The sequence below is a fragment of the Solea solea genome, chromosome 3, assembly GCF_958295425.1.
Source record: "Solea solea chromosome 3, fSolSol10.1, whole genome shotgun sequence".
Classification (NCBI taxonomy): domain Eukaryota; kingdom Metazoa; phylum Chordata; class Actinopteri; order Pleuronectiformes; family Soleidae; genus Solea; species Solea solea.
In genome coordinates, this window is record NC_081136.1 from 514,662 (window position 1) to 527,967 (window position 13,306).

The following is a 13,306-nucleotide window of genomic DNA, read 5'->3' on the forward strand; positions in this document are numbered from 1 at the left end:
GACCATTCAGGTACACGCCAGCGTAAACAGGAAGCAGACTTTGTTTTCCGAGGTCTCCATTCTAAAAATCCAGACTGTAATGCAGCTCCAAAATGATCAAAATGTATGTTTTGGCCACTAAATCACAGACGTAGTGTGGACATCAGGCCTATCCATAAGTCGTCTTTTGTGTTTTCAAATAAAAACCAAGTTGTGTGGATGTCAAAATGAAAACGAGGCCTTACTGAAGTCTGAAATATTATAGCTTTTCACTTTTTTTAAAGCTCTTAAAACAAAGTCTTACTCGTGTTATACTTGTACGCGTTGTTTAATCATTTTCAAACGCTCTTCCAAAAAATGTTGAAAACTAAGTTTAAAGCTGTTTGCTGCCATTACTCCATCATATCTGTTGGTATGATAATGCAAATGTGTCACAGTGTGATGCAAACGACAGGAAAACATGGAGGAGGCATATTTCATGCCATGACTGAACACTACATGGAAGAAGGTTTCACGACATCACATGTATTTGTTACAGTGAAGCTTACTTTACTTAAAGCTAACTTTCAGGTGTTTTAAGCTGAGCTGAATGAAGCATGGGTTTGAACTGTGAAGACGCTTCCTGGTGTTTTTCTGTGGTCATGTGATCATTTTACGGCCAGAAAATACGACAAATATGTGAAATCTTGCTTCACTGACCCGCAGCAAAATGTTTATTTTCTAACTTTTATATTGATGCATCTATTTTTTATTGTTTGTGTATTTAGAATGAATTGTAAGCACTAACACCTACTGTATAAAACAATATTATTTGTCTTTTTAAAAGAATTTAGGGAAGCAGTTGCAAGTTACGGACACTAAAGTATATCTTAAGATTACTGTAAAAAAACGGCATTAAATGTAAGAAGGTAGATTCAATTTCATACATTTCTGGTAATCACACTTGAATCAAATGGTTGAATGAAGTGTTTTGATAATTATTTTCATGTTATGTTTGTTCAATTATTGTAATAATCATGTATGGCTTGATTCACACTGCAGTATTCAAATAAAGTTCTTGAACAAACTGTTTTGTTTTGTGAATCAGACGTTGATGATGTTTATGATCTTGGAAAGCCAGATTTAAGTATTCATTGTAAACTCTTTATAAGGACACAGGGACATTAGGATTTCTCTTCACAATTCACATTTGAATCAAGGCTCAATCAAAGCTGTGTGAACACCTTTGTTCAATGCTTGTCTAAATGTAACAATATCCTCCAAAACTAACGGAGGGAGTTGCAGAGTTTCGTTTGACGACTTAGTTTCCTCTAAGAGCATTAAAGCTGCACCGCTCTCACTTCAGCTGCTGAGCAAAGTGAATCACTTTGGATGCATGACTGTGTCGTCCTGCGTCGCCACGTGAGGGATGAAAGCTGGACAGTGTCGTCAGCACATCTCAGGGTAAACCTGGACAGAGGTGGAGCAGGCGACGTGCCCTTTTAACGATTAAGCTATCGCCTGCACGTTTGATTGGATTACAGCCGGTGATTAGACCTAAGGAGGACACAGAGGGGTGTGGATCGTCTCAAACCCAAACACCGGTGTCTACAAAAGGCCCACACCTTCTCTGCTGTTCTCACCCTGAGTCCCACTGTTGTGTGACTGTGAAGAGGAACCACCTCCGCTTCACGGTAGACCAATTCGGGCCGACAGGTTTGCACAAAGGTCTTCAGCACACACGCGACTGAGGCATCTGAGAAATGGGCAACTCGTCAGGAAGCACCGTGGACGACCTGCAGGCCGTGGAGATGCACCTGTGGTACAAGAAGTTCATGACCGAGTGTCCCTCAGGTCAGCTCACCCAGCACGAGTTCAAGCAGTTCTTTGGGCTGCGAAGTTTGGACCCAGAGGCCAACGCCTACATCGAGCAGATGTTCCGCACGTTTGACATGAACAAGGTCAGATAATGGTCAGATAATGCACTTTCTTCAGCAAATGCCAGTTTGTCTCGTTCATTTCAGCTTTTTTTTTTGATACTGACAGGAAGCAGACTCAAGTTCAGTTCATGTGACAAGGATGCACACATTCATCAAACCGTGTAGATAAATGTTATATACAATAACGTAGGCGTTTGTTACCTGTCTGTTCTTCTTGTCCTTAGACTCAGGACAGGTGAGTGTTTGTGAGTGTGCTCCAATTCTCCAAGCTGGAAAACCAAGTTCAGATTATTCCTTTCCTGACCTGGGAAAGAAAATCAGAGTTTTGACTACAAATGGAACAACGCACCATCAATGAAACAAAGTACACGTTGCAGTCCTTCAATGAATGAACAGAGTTCTTGGAAACGTCTCAGGGCTGCAACCAATGAGACGTCATCGAAGTCAAATTTCTTTAGAAAATGAGGTGGTCAAAGTCCTTCACGCCTATGACATCACAAATCTAAGTGTCTTAAATCCTCACACTTAAGGAGCAGAAACTAGGATATTTACTGTCAGACAAAGCAAACCAGAGCAATGACCTTTCAAGGTCAGACTCACGTTCCATTCTGACCCCGAGATCTTGTTTTAATCAAAAGTGGGACAGGGTCATCACAGGATGTTTCTGTCTGAGACGCTGGTGCTCGTCTATCTTTAGCTCACAGAAGGCCGTGGTAATCTGTATGCAGGATTTAAACTGTGAGATTATCTATGAGACAATGCTTTGATGTGTTCAGACGCGGATAATCCTCGGGCCTGGCATGAATAATTAACTACCGAGCTTTTCTCTTTCAACTAAAGGACGGAGCTGTGGTTTACAGTTGTCTCCTCCCCTCCCCCCTCCACCCTCCCCCCACAGGACGGCTACATTGACTTCATAGAGTACGTGGCAGCTCTGAGTCTGGTGATGCGAGGAAAGATGGAGCACAAACTGCGCTGGTATTTCAAACTCTATGATGTGGATGGAAACGGCTGCATCGACAGACACGAGCTGCTCAACATCATAAAGGTGCAGTCTGTCATTCATCTTCCAGAGACTGTGTGTAAAAATCTATGTTTCGCAGTTTAGCCACCAGGGGGCGACTCCACGGGTTGGCTGGCTCTCTTTGAATGGAAATCTAAGGAAAATGAGCTTGTACTTGTTGATTTGTGATGTCAGTTCTGGAGAGTTAGTTTCAGGTATCATTCAAGAGCACAATATCAGCTCGGTTGAGCCTTGAACATCAACAAGCACTTTTACAGACACTCTCGTTCTCTAGTGTCAGAACTACGGTGGCCTTTGTATACCACAAGAGATGTTGCTCTTCATTTGAGTAGCAAGATTATGGTCTGGCTGGTTTGACAGAAAACAAACTATCTTTATTTTAATTCTACACTTACACTCACATACTTGTTAAATCTCTGCCAGTAAATCAATGTCCTAACTGTCCCATAGTGGACCTTTAACTTGACTCTCTCTTACCCTCAGGCCATTCGTGCCATCAATGGAAATGAAAGCCAGGAAACGAGCGCAGAGGAATTCACGAACCGCGTGTTTGACAGGATTGATATAAATGGAGACGGTGAGTGTGTCCTGGGGCCGTGCACACACACACACATTCATGAAGGAAATCCACATGTTAGTGGCGTCTGGGAGCCAGGAACAACAAAGGAGAACTACCTTTTAGATGAATCTGTCAAGTATTTGTCTGGTCCATAAAATGTTGATTGACGTTCTCAGATGTCATTTTGTCCACAAACCATAATACTCGTAATGATTTCTTTGTCAAATGGAGCAAAATAAACCTGAAAATATTCACATTTAAGAAGCTAAGCTTAAAAAAACTAATTACTTTAGTCGTGGATTCAGCTCTGCTGTGTTTAAAACACACCTTTTTAAATGTACGATCCTGTTTTACAACAAATTACTATAGGATAGTGAACTCTGTTATTTTCTTTGTTTTTTTGATTCTGTAAAGTTTCTTGGAGTACATTTAAAAGCACTATAGTCCTTTCAAGTCCTTTAAAAGCACTACAATCATTTCAAAGGTACATTTCAATAATACAAAAGCACTTGACAATAACTGTGTTACTACATGTCACTCACTTTTGTTTACAGGCGAGCTTTCGCTGGAGGAGTTTGTGGCCGGCGCTCGCAGTGACAGTGAATTCATGGAGGTGATGATGAAGAGTCTGGACCTGAGCCACATCATGGCCATGATCCACAACAGGAGACACAGCGTTTAACTCCGACTTTCCCTCATTCCTGGTCTGACCCGGCAGCTTCAGTGCGACGTCGTCGCCTCTGGTGGAAAAAGGTCGTTTATCGACTGAGATTTCTATTAAGATGGAGTCCAGTTGAATGTTTTTTATCTTAATCTCTATAAGAGCGTCACACATGCCCTTTAAACACATTTGGATGACTCAGTCAACCTTTGCAGACCGGTCCTCGTCCTTGTCTAACGATGCTCCACGAGGCCACGTTAGCGTGAAGGATGATCTCTCACACGGCTCACGTAGCCTTAGATACCCACCGGGGATAAAAGAGGCAGATAGTGAGGTAAAGTGGCAATTACACCCTGCAACCAACGATGATTCCATTATTTTTGATTCCTCTGTATCACATGACTCATCCCTGTTTACCCACTCTTCTTGTGAAGCTGCAGTGAACAACAAAAACATGAAAACCAGTCAAAAATACTCATGTGATGCAGAGAAACTGCAATGCTCCCTTTTTTAATGTTTAAAAAGATCCAAAAGTTTTTGTTGTTTCTTTGGCTGAATGATTTGCTTCAGTTCAGTATAAATGCAGGATTTTATGTTCATGTGTGTTGGAGATGCTCGGTTGGTGCCTTCTGACAGAAGAATACAGAATGTTTTTAGCTTCTGCTTATTTGTAAAATAAAAAGAAGCCCTTATAAAGCTGTGTGTGTGTGTGTGTGTGTGTGTGGGTCCCACGTAACAACCTAAAGTCAAACGACACAACGTTCTACATGATATTTTTCATGCACAAACAGCGTAGCAACATGTCTATGGTGAAAAAGTCATTACAGCCAATAAGTGTCTGTTTAGGATGAAGGGACTTGTTTTTTCTATCATCAATGTGCTCACACAAAAGGACAAAAAACACATTACAAGACAAAAATCCTCCCTTTTAGCAAGGTGGATGATTCACCTGCAGTGTCAGGGTCACTTTACGTCAGGTGGAGTGAAACAGCTGCAGTGTATGAATGTGATCTGGATTCACCCCCGTGCTCGACTCGACTGAAGAATACTAATGAGAAAGTAATAACAGCAGGAGTTAAACCCTTCTCTTACTTCACTACAAATAAATATTATTAAAATATTAAGTCAACAAAACCAGAATAATCAAGTCAATTTGCCAATATGACTTTTATTTGTAACAAATGGTGTGAAAGTGACAGGAAGAGGGTCATTTATCAGCCACAAGGGGGCAGCAACATAATGAGATGATTTCTCCTTCAGTGTGTCCTTATCAAGAGAAATCCCCCCCGTTTGTCTTACTGTCACAGAACGTCCTCTCTCCCGTTTGTCTTACTGTCACAGCACGTCCTCTCTTCTGCTTCTCTCACCGCAGCCTCACAGGAAGTCGTAAAGATACTTGACAATATCAAAGTTCACTGTCCTGGAGGATAAATCACAACAAACAGCCAAAGGTCAGGTTCCCCCTGTCTCAGTCATGTCAGTGAACACACAGACAGACAGACAGACAGACAGACAGACAGACCTGGAAATGGCAGAGATGAAGTCCAGAGAAACTGCACATTTGTACTTGGGGGCATCGAGCTGGTCATCGTGACTAACCTGAGTCAACAGCTGTAAGGTCACCAGAGACGAGATCTGCATGTAAAAGGGAGGAAAAAAACAAAATGTCCTGTTTTTAAGAACTCAGCTTCAAACACTTTGATGCAGAAACATCCTTTCATGCTCAGGGCCATGAAGAGATCAACCGTGTTTGACGGCTGATCCCAAAACTCACCTGAGACTAAACATTAAAACAGTTAAAAATAGATGGAATTCTCATTTTAAATCCTTATGTTGTGCTCATTCTCTTTCATTCGCTCTGTGTGGCTAATGGGGGAAAAGCATGACAGTAAATGACTTCCTGTAGAGAAGAAACATCAGAGTGCTTTTATTACAGATCTCAGTTTACACTTGAAGTCATCTGGGGAAACATAAGTCATGATTATTTGTCCTGGAGAGCAGGATCAGCAAAGGAACAGCTTTGTTCCGCAGTGATCGTCGCAATAAAGCAGGACTGGGTGAAATATAGCAGTAAGTATTAAATACTGAAAATATACAGTTGTAACCTTCAATGTAAGATGATATCTGATGTGTTTCTTTGGCTTATTCATGTTTAATAAAGGACAAGAAAATTCCCTGTAAACATGGTCAAATCCTAAGGTAAAGAAGTCAAAAATATGCAAATGCTGTGAAAATAACTCCGTGTAGAATGGTGGAATGTTACCTGGGAGAAAATACTGGCGGAGGGAGCGACTCTGCTGTCAACCACACTGTAAAAAACAGCCAGCAGGCGGTCCAGAGGGAACGGCTTTGGACCCAGAAGATGGTTACTCGTCTGGAAACATTGTGACGTGAAGTCAACTTCCATGTGACACTGACCCAGAACAAAGTGTGCGTGATGTCAACATTGCTCACCTTTTCGTTTTTCTTCAAGAAGTTTGTTTTTTTAATTTTACCATGGTGCTGTGAGAGAAAAACACAATTATTCACAGAAATCAAGCGTCTGTGGAGACACAGAGTGACAGGAAAGCTACGCGAGTTAAGGTTAAGGAAATAACCACAGTTCTCTGAAACATGAGTGAAAAAGTAAGGACGTGGGGGTAAATAACATTAGCACTGGAGCTTTAAATTTCCTTTCAAAATGAGAGATTTAAAATATTCTTAACAAACAAAACTAAACCCAAAGAAGAATAGTCTGACTGTTACTGACTGTTACACTAAATCTCATTTACAAAAGGAGAATAATCTCCTCTCCTGTTTATTGAATTCATCAAAATCCAATGTCACACTTTCAAAAACATTTAATGACAAACTGTGAGTGACACTGTTGTCATCTCTAATGCTTATAAAGCACTTTGGTAAATCAGTCTGACTGAGGACTTTTGTTGTTGCTGTAAGTCATCCTCTATAATCCTCTGTCATCCTCTACCATCCTCTATCATCCTCTACCTTCCTATATCATCCTCTACCATCCTCTACCATCCTCTACCATCTTGTATCTCTCTCTCTTTCCCTCCCCGTCATTGATGGAAAGAGAAAAAAGTCCTACCTTGAGGAAAAAGCGTTTATCTGTGCGGGCTGGGTTGTAAGACGCCAGGTAAGCGGCGATCAACAGGAACTTTGAGTAATAAGGGAGTTCAACGTGAGTGTGAGCAGATAAACCTGAGGGGAGGACACAATCAACCAGTGTGACATGTTTACAAGCACAGATGTTTCCATGAAAAGTGAAGAGGGTGGACAGTCGTTGTGAGCCAGGATGTCTCGTTGTTGTTATTACCTCTCAAAGCTCCTGCTTCCTTCTCCTCCATTTGCTGCATCTGCTCCCACTGAAGACTGAGGAGAGAACACACACACACACACACACACACACACACAGAGATCAGAGTTGTTTGTTGACGACACAAATAACAAACATCGTTGGACGTCGGCTCAATGTTGATGTGTTCTGACAAACCTGGAGACTTCTCGGAGATAGACCGTCTGCATGGCTTTTTTTAAATGAGGCTCTATATTTCTCCACAGCTTGTGTGTGTCGCTCTCTTTCACTGGAAACACAGCAACATTATGAAGAAACAAGGTCACAGTGAGAGTTTCATCGAGAGAATAAGATAGGTGGTGTCATCATGAAGGCAAAATCAACACACAAGACTATACAAGACAATTATGGCTGAGATTTCTGCTCCTTTAGGGTCATAACTCTGTCTCTCAAACTGTACGGATTAACATAATCTGACAAACAACTAACTGATGAAAGCAGGGAGAAAACATCAGGAGGCTAAAAAGGTTCAAATGTGTTTGTTTCACCGGACACAAAAGAAGAGTGATTTTTACACGTCTTTATTCAGGGATTATGTTGCTCTGTTTGTATGTTTTACCTAAATCTGTGTTTAAGCAAACATCCATTTCTAATGATCTAATTTGATCAAAAATAATGATCAATATCAACTGGTTTCAAATAAGATTTTTGTGTTACACCTTATAAACGGCTGCAGCCAATGATTATTTTCATAATCGATTTATCCGTCCTTTACTTTCCCCATTAATCGAGTACTCGAGTTTGGTCCAGAAAAAGTCAGAAAATGTCTTGTTTTGGTTTTCCACAAAACAAACTGATTCAGTTTTCTTTGTTAAATGGAGCAAAGAAACCAGAAAATAACACTCAGACCCATGAATTATGAAATATTATTCATTTAGTAATGAATTCATAATCGAGCAATCGTTGCAGCCCTAATCATGTACACACAGTGGTCATTTTATTAGGTACAGGGTTAGATTAGGACTCTTTTACACTCTGGCTTATTGTTCTTATAATATTAATCAGCGGACTGAGCTTTGTTACATCTATAATAGAACGATGTGTCATCACAGCAACATGACAGGGGGAAAAAAACTCTTCAAATGACACAAAGAAGAGATTTCTTGACCTCGATCAGCTGTCAGATGAAAGATAAACATGTGTTTACCTTTTCCTTCGGCCAAAGGTTCACAGAACTTTGAAAAGTTGAGGGCAGCCTACATGAAAAGAAAGTAAAAAGAGAAAAAATCAATGATGCAAGACTGAAAGAAAACCTAAAACACTGAGAAATCATCACTGTGTGTGTGTGTGTGTCTGACCAGATGGTGCAGCTCTCTGAGGTCTCGACACACGGAGTAAAAGACTCCCAGCAGGATGTTAATGTAGGACGAGTAAAAGTCGGCTGAATATGAAGGATGACTGTCCCTCGACAAGATCTGCTGCAGATCACCTGTCAATCACACACACAGCCAACATACATGTGTATTTACACATGTGACCAAAACATGATTTACACATAAACAAGATCTAGTGTAAAAACACAGCTCTGCTCTGTAGTCGCTGACTCGAGTGTTGAAACAAACTCACAGGTACAAATCTCACAAATCACACACTGCATCTGCCAAGTGTGGCAACACTCTGCGCGTGTGTGTGTGTGTGTGTGTATGAGGACGATGATACCTTTACTGTAGTCGGGGAAATGGAGCACAAGTGGCTCATAACAGCCCGTGTTTGGTCTGAACTTGTCCCAGGTGATTTCACTGAGCAGGATGACGGTGAGGTTGTCGTCCACCTGAAGAACAGATGTCAGTTCACCTCTCACACACACACAAATATGGCAATACATCAATATTATATCTATACGAGTCAAGATATGGTCTTAGTTTGTGGATATCGTCATATCCTGGTTTTAAAGGCTGTTGCATTTGTCTAATACACTAAATATTATCAATTAAAGACTTAAATAACATGGAACTGACAAAATAATACTCATTATTATTATTATTATTATTATTATTATTACACCACATTTATAGTCAATTCAAACAGACGTAAATATCCATCATTCACACAGGTAACAGGTGTATTTGCAGATCATAAAAAGTATCTGTGTGCAGCTATACAGAGATATTATAGAACATTTCCTACTCAATTATTTTCTCGATTAACGGATAAGTTCATTTGGAGATAAAATGTCAGAAAATGTTCACATTTGAGGACCTCGTTGTTTAAAAAAAACCAAAAAAAACCAACACAAATACTTGACAATGAATTAAATAATGGATTATTCGTTGCAGCCCTACAATGATGTCATCAAAATACAAGCATATGTTTCAAAAGAAAGACGAAAAAAACCCGACTCTACAACACTAAAGACATCTGTTGAGCCTTTTTTTGCAGAAAGACCAGAATAAAAATGATAATTACATACAGTATATTAGTCACATGCATCCTCATTATCACTTCAGAACTCTGTTGGGCAGAATCCTCTTCAGATTTCACAAGAATCAAGTCATCACCTGAATTTAAATTTACTTTAATTAATTAAAATGTTGTGATTGGCTTCCATCCACCTTTCCTAACATTATACAAGAGCTACACACACAGACACAAGACACACACACACAGCTCAAGGTCGTCCGTTACAAAGAAGCCGCTCCAGTTCCTCTCCATCATCTATAACAAAAAGTGCTTCCTCACCAGTTCCTGGAGTCGCAGCAGCGCGGGGAGGAGGTTGACATCAGCGTCTCGCAGAAGTTCTGCTTTTTCCATTACCTGAAAAAATACATGCGTCACTTTTCAATGTCAGTAACGATAAAGCTGACAAATCTGTTTTCTCCAGTTTTCTCCAGTTTTCTCCAGTTTTCTAATATATCTGCAGCTTTATTTAGGTCTCATTTGCATGTGCGATCATGACTAATCATATTAACATGCCGGGGATTAAAGTGACTGTAAAGCGATGACAATGATCTCTTCTCACGTGTTAAGATCATGTAAGTAAGTAATATTCTCTACTCTAACCTAAATCCAACCCTAAAACCTGGTCTTAACCCTGTAAAAGACCTTTAAGGTTGTGGGGCCGAGACAAAATGTCCCCACAAAAATAGGTTTACATGAAAATTGGTCCTCACAGCCTTATAGAGACAAACCTTAGCTCTAACCTCTACCAGTTCCTCAGAAATGAGGTTCTGCCTCTTTAGGAGCAGGTTTTGGTCTCCATGAGGACTTCTGGTCCTGATAAGGTCAGTGTTTATGCCAGAAATGTCCTAAAGAGGTAAGAAACACACACTGAGGGTTTTTATACCGTTACAGGGTGTGTGGTTTGAGGAGGCCGTTTATTTACTAAACTATAACTAATTCATCTTTACTCCACGGTATTTTCTAACATATGTAATGAATGCAGAGGAGAACTTTGAAGTATTTCTGATTTTCTGGTTGAAGGTAAAGCCACTCACGATGTATCGCGTCTGCGTGGCAGGAGAGTCGAGGCACTGATGTCTGTACACGCGCACAAAGTCTGACAGAGAGGGGGTGCGAGGGAGCAGCGAGGCGGCCTCGCAGCCAAACAAGGAGAGCAGCATCTTCTCAAACAGCAGCGCCTTGGAAACACATTCCACGCAGCTGATGGTGGCGTGAGGCAGCTGTGAGAGAGACACACAATCATGGTTTTAATAGATCTGTGGGACATGGTGGGACGTCTTTACCTTTGTTATTGAACATATGAGCAGATGAACTAAACATCAATAACTGTCCACAAAACAGTTCCACGAACTTGCTTTCTGTGCCTAAAGCTAATGAAAGATTAGTTGAGTCAGCTGGAAGAACTCCACTCACAAAGTGACTAATAAGTCAAGTTGTGCAGAATATCAACACTGACACGTGGGATCAAACCGCCATCTTCTGATGAATGAATGAATGACCCGCTCGACCTCCACCACCTTCTTATTTAAGGTTGTTTTTCTCATTTATGTGACCTGAGTGTGATGAATGTGTGTGTGTTGTCCCTGAACACACCTGTGGTGCAGGACAGAAGATAACCAGAGACAAAGTCAACATACAACATGAAACACTGTTAAAGTCTGTTAGAGTCTCTCACCTCAAGCTCCTTCAGCAAAACGTGCATCACATGACTTTTCCCCGAAGCTCGATGACCGTAAACAAAGATGGAAGGGTAAGAGTACTGCTGCGGCTGTGGAAGCAACATTCAACACGTCTTTACTCACTGTATGATCGTCACATTTCTTCATCTCAAAGTTTAGCAGCTCAATTAGTGCTGGACGTATTATCAGACTGACACACACACTTCAACATGGTCTTAAGTGCCTTTGCTCAAGGACACGTAGATGAGCGGAATTGTACCTACAGCCTCCTAGTTCACTTTTTTATTATTTTTATAGGAAAAATTACTTTGGATTTTTTCATTTTCTGGTAAGATACTTGTACTTTTATTAAAGTATCCCTTTTAGGTACTTTATACAACAACAATAATAATAATAATAATAATAATAATAGTAATAATAATATAACGTACAAGACAGCCAGTACATTATATAGTAATTATTCTAACTATCGTCATTGATCCAGATCACACACTTATTGTACACTGAAGCTGATTTATTAATAACCGAACTTAATGTAATTTTAAGTCATTGATTATTAATCGATTACTAAATTAATCGTCAACTACTGTGATAATCGATGAATCGGTTTGAAGCTTTCTTCATGATTAAAACAAGATTTCTGATTGTTTCAGCTTCTTAAATGTGAATATTTTCTTCATTTCTTTGCTCCATAAAACAAAGAAATCATCATGAGTGAATCATTTTGATTTGTGGACAAAAACAAGACATTTCCAGGTTTGACAAACACACATTTTATGGACCTAACGATGAATCGAGAACATAATCGACATAATACTAGTGAGTTGCAGCTGTACTGTGAAGATGAGCAGATGACACAGTGAGTTCAGTACCTGTCCCATCAGAGAGAGCAGCAGCCCAGTCTGTGCTTCTCTGCACGGGGTCTGCTCTGTGACTCTCCGCAGCTTCTCCTCGTCATACCCTGGATGCTGTAACACCGATGTCATCCTCGCGTTTATATTTACGACCCGAAAAACCGGGTGTTTTCACCGTTAACGGACAAAAACCGACTGGAGCGGAGGCTCAAACAGCAGCGCGAGCTAACATGGAGCTAACGTGGAGCTAACGTGGAGCTAACGCGTCCCTGACACAGGAGGCGACGAACCAAAGCGCACAAAGTGACGTGAAATATGAACTGACAATGAACCGGAGTGACGTGGAAACACCGTGTCTGAAAATTCACCGTGTAACAACCGTAAAATGTCGTGGAAAAACTACGTCAAACTTAAAAATACAAACACACAACCGCAACGGAGTCATGACAGTTTCGCGCGCGCTTGCCTTCAGATTACGTCACAATGACGGCACGTCGCTCACCAGCCAATCACAACTCACTGCGGCATTGTGGGTAATGTAGTTCCGTGACAAAATACCAGGAAATAAAGTGAAATTGTGCCTCATTTCCTGTTCAATCCTGATTATTTCTTAGCGCGTGTGAAGTAAAATGTTCGCACAATAAAATGTGAACTTGTTTTTAACACATTAAGAGAAAACTCTTCTCATAATTGTATAAAAACGTTAAAGAATGTGTTTGGAGAAGATTTCAATGAAGTGTTAAATACACTCATTATTATTACTTCATTATAAATTATAGATATTAGAATATAGAATATTTCACTATAATGACACTGACATTGAAACCTTTTTACGAGAGATTTGGACAAACACGTTATAAACAACATTAGAAAACA

General features: G+C 40.4%; 2 protein-coding genes across 4 annotated transcripts; one reads left to right on the top strand and one right to left on the bottom strand.

The window, feature by feature from the left end:
• The first annotated feature begins 1,586 nt into the window (after positions 1-1,586).
• guca1a (guanylate cyclase activator 1A) lies at positions 1,587-4,754 on the top strand. Its single transcript, XM_058625667.1, has 4 exons — positions 1,587-1,919; positions 2,797-2,946; positions 3,406-3,499; positions 4,036-4,754. Exons 1-4 carry the CDS (start codon positions 1,722-1,724, stop codon positions 4,161-4,163), a joined length of 570 nt encoding a protein of 189 aa, XP_058481650.1. The 5' UTR covers positions 1,587-1,721; the 3' UTR covers positions 4,164-4,754.
• Positions 4,755-5,290: 536 nt separating this feature from the next.
• Positions 5,291-12,897, bottom strand: orc5 (origin recognition complex, subunit 5). Of its 3 annotated transcripts, XR_009239958.1 has the most exons (15): positions 12,449-12,897; positions 11,573-11,665; positions 10,932-11,117; positions 10,177-10,251; positions 9,157-9,268; positions 8,796-8,926; positions 8,645-8,693; positions 7,636-7,726; positions 7,459-7,514; positions 7,231-7,343; positions 6,597-6,644; positions 6,406-6,516; positions 5,665-5,777; positions 5,462-5,562; positions 5,291-5,426 (listed from the first exon to the last, which is right to left on the bottom strand). XR_009239958.1 is itself a non-coding variant. In XM_058625660.1 (14 exons), the coding sequence occupies exons 1-14, from the start codon at positions 12,560-12,562 to the stop codon at positions 5,517-5,519; spliced, it is 1,338 nt and encodes a 445-aa protein (XP_058481643.1). In that variant the 5' UTR covers positions 12,563-12,897; the 3' UTR covers positions 5,291-5,516. The 3 variants fall into 3 exon arrangements, 2 of the variants coding, with proteins under 2 accessions (XP_058481643.1, XP_058481644.1); XM_058625660.1 differs by having other exon boundaries at positions 5,291-5,562; XM_058625661.1 differs by lacking the exon at positions 6,597-6,644 and having other exon boundaries at positions 5,291-5,562; positions 6,406-6,555.
• Between the last annotated feature and the right edge of the window lie 409 nt (positions 12,898-13,306).

What these genes read in the sequence shown, in the direction of transcription:
- orc5 (XM_058625660.1), bottom strand. Translation starts at nt 12,562, where the DNA reads ATGACATCGGTGTTACAGCATCCAGGGTATGACGAGGAGAAGCTGCGG. An exon ending in TATCTCCGAGAAGTCTCCAG is followed by an intron (nt 7,515 to 7,635) that starts GTTTGTCAGAAC and finishes TTCTCTCCTCAG; the next exon opens with TCTTCAGTGGGAGCAGATGC. An exon ending in TTCATCTCTGCCATTTCCAG is followed by an intron (nt 5,563 to 5,664) that starts GTCTGTCTGTCT and finishes TTTATCCTCCAG; the next exon opens with GACAGTGAACTTTGATATTG.
- guca1a (XM_058625667.1), top strand. Translation starts at nt 1,722, where the DNA reads ATGGGCAACTCGTCAGGAAGCACCGTGGACGACCTGCAGGCCGTGGAG. An exon ending in GCACGTTTGACATGAACAAG is followed by an intron (nt 1,920 to 2,796) that starts GTCAGATAATGG and finishes CTCCCCCCACAG; the next exon opens with GACGGCTACATTGACTTCAT. An exon ending in AGCTGCTCAACATCATAAAG is followed by an intron (nt 2,947 to 3,405) that starts GTGCAGTCTGTC and finishes TCTTACCCTCAG; the next exon opens with GCCATTCGTGCCATCAATGG.